The sequence below is a fragment of the Lottia gigantea genome (genome assembly GCF_000327385.1).
Source record: "Lottia gigantea unplaced genomic scaffold LOTGIsca_1199, whole genome shotgun sequence".
NCBI classification, from domain to species: domain Eukaryota; kingdom Metazoa; phylum Mollusca; class Gastropoda; family Lottiidae; genus Lottia; species Lottia gigantea.
Window position 1 is genome coordinate 1 of NW_008707224.1, and position 2,617 is coordinate 2,617.

Genomic DNA, 2,617 nt, shown 5'->3' on the forward strand with positions numbered 1-2,617 from the left:
TGCTCCTCCTCAAGATACTCGAGATCCTCAGACTATGGAAGGAGCTTACCTGCTGCTGAAGCTGAACCTGGAACTCTCAAGACTTCTTTAGCTGCTACTCCACGTAAGTATCATCAATTCTAATAACAGCTTTAAAATAAATCTGATTACAGATTTGGATTCTTTGTTTCATGGTTTTTCTGCTGATAAACCCACTTGCCATCTATGATCTGAAGAAATTCTTACACATGACAAGCTCACTGAGAAAGCTGTGACCACCACATGTAAAGAGTTCTGGGATACGATCATTTACCAAGTTACAGGGCTAAACCCACTTTGATTTATTTAGCATAAATGAATGGATAAGACGCTATTGGGTCACCTGTTCACTTGAACACAATTTATAGTTAAACTTCTTCGGAGTACAGATGACAGGTGGAGTAGCAGTATTTTGATAAGGTTGCTTTTGCCCATTTGAAAATAAAAATCTGTAGAAATTGGAAAACACATACATTTCATGACATAATCCACAATAAAGTAACCAACAGAAAAAAAAATCATTTCTATTCCTCTTTATCCAGGTTTAGACAAAATGACAGAGAAATCAGCCCCAGATGAGAACCATAAAACACCCACATTGAAAGAGATAGCTGAAACTGGTGTAGCTCAAAGTGTACAGCCAGCAAATGAAATACAAGATCCTATTGAAGATACCAGTAAAGCTGAAAGTGATATCAAGCCAAAATCAGATCAATCACCAACCAATGTAAGTATCAGATGATGTTTTGCATACTTGAATGACCATGACTCTTGGCTGTCAGGCTGTCTTGGTAGTTCTAGGTAGATACTGGTCTGTCACTGATGGTCCATATTTATTAAAAACTCAAGGAAAAGTAAGGTCATCTTTGTCAGCACCCAATAACAGGCTTTACGCTGTCATCAAGCATAAGCTTAAAGGCTTTAGCTTAAAAGGAGCCTATATTCAATAAGATTTACCATTGAATACCAAAATGTTTGGAGAAAGTTGAAAAAATCACCAATCTTCATCTATTCTGTGATAACATTCTAATCACTTCTGTCAATATTTTGATAGCCTCCTGCTAGCCCAACAGACAGTGTTGCCAGTAGTACAATAGGTCCCTCAGACAGTGTTGCCAGATTACCTATAAAGAGAGGTGCTTCCACAGCTGGTAACTGGGTTGCTTCACCAGAATGGGTAAGAAAGCTTTTTTCTTTTAGTAACCTTGTGATCAAGTTGTCAAAATGATCGGAAGATATCTTTTTCCAATACTTGAAAAACCGATTGAACTTAATTTCAGCTAACTGTGTCACTGTTCAGAATCAAAATCACACGTGCAAAGCCTGTACAATTCAACATAAAGGGGCAAGCAAGTTTAGAATTATGCCACTTTGAGGGTATCAGTATTCTCATGTGCAGTTATTGTTAATACTATTATACCTGCATGAGAAACTATCAGCTGATAAAGTAAGTATTTGATTGTAGACAAACCTGACATTAGGAATCTAGGTTTAGAGAGGACTACTACTGTATATTGATGATGTTATATTGTAGGTTCAATCATGGAAACAGAAATTACCATTACAAACTATTATGAGAATGTTACAAGTTTTAGTACCTCAAGTAGAAAAGATCTGTATTGATAAGTAGGTCCCTTTAGAATTTCCTTTATAGATACACATTTCATTTCATTTCATTTCATTTCATTTCATTTCATTTCATTTCATTTCATTTCATTTCATTTCATTTCATTTCATTTCATTTCAATTCAATTTCAATTTCAATTTCATTTCATTTCATTTCATTTCAAATTTGAACATAATCTAAGACATACTTGAACACAATTTTATTTAGTGTCAGGGTGTATTTGGAGAAGTCTCAATCAAAGCACTTGCCTGGGTCACAGGGTGTTTCATAAAATTGTGAACAAATGTGTTTCAGTAACCAATGGGGTAAATTAAAACTGGTTACACTATAGTCAAAGGTCATCTCATTTGTGTTTCACCAGGTGCATATTTAAGACAGGATTTACTTCATCAATTGTTTTTGCTATTGTAGAGGGTTAACAGATGAAAGTGAGATATTAAAATTCTTACAACATGGTACTCTAGTTGGTTTGTTACCAGTACCACATCCAATATTGATCAGGAAGTACCAAGCTAACAGTGGCACTACCATGTGGTTTAGAACATATTTATGGGGAGTCATCTATCTCAGGTTTGTTATTTTTATAGTAATCTGTTTGAGATATATGCCAAGGCTAATCGTGGAGCATCATCCACGGAAAGTTTGAGATAAACTTTCAAGCAATTCTTGAAAATATTGGTTACAAACATTTTAGTTAAAACAAACTTTTGTGAAATTTTAAAAAGATTTTTCTATAACCGTTCGTCTTGAGATCTTCGAGATGAACCTTCAAGAAATTCTCGGAAGTTCAAATCAGAACCATTCTTTTGTGATTTTATGAGAGTAAAATTTCTGAAGGTTTTGGTTAGAACCTTCTTTCTGAGATCTTGGAGGTAAACTTTCATGCAATTCTTTTCTATTGATATTTTTTGAAAGAAAGCTTGAAGCAACTGTCGATAGTTTAGATCCATACCTTGTTTTTGAAGCTTTTAT

The 2,617-nt window shown here is 34.7% G+C and overlaps 1 protein-coding gene across 1 annotated transcript; it reads left to right on the plus strand.

Moving 5' to 3' along the window:
- Positions 1 to 42: 42 nt before the first annotated feature.
- On the plus strand, positions 43 to 2,291 carry LOTGIDRAFT_146834 (hypothetical protein; the record flags this gene model as incomplete). Its single annotated transcript, XM_009047963.1, has 5 exons — positions 43 to 103; positions 561 to 707; positions 1,155 to 1,195; positions 1,553 to 1,644; positions 2,057 to 2,291. Coding segments are annotated over 5 exons (576 nt in total), but the record flags the coding sequence as incomplete, so codon positions are not given.
- Positions 2,292 to 2,617: the final 326 nt, after the last annotated feature.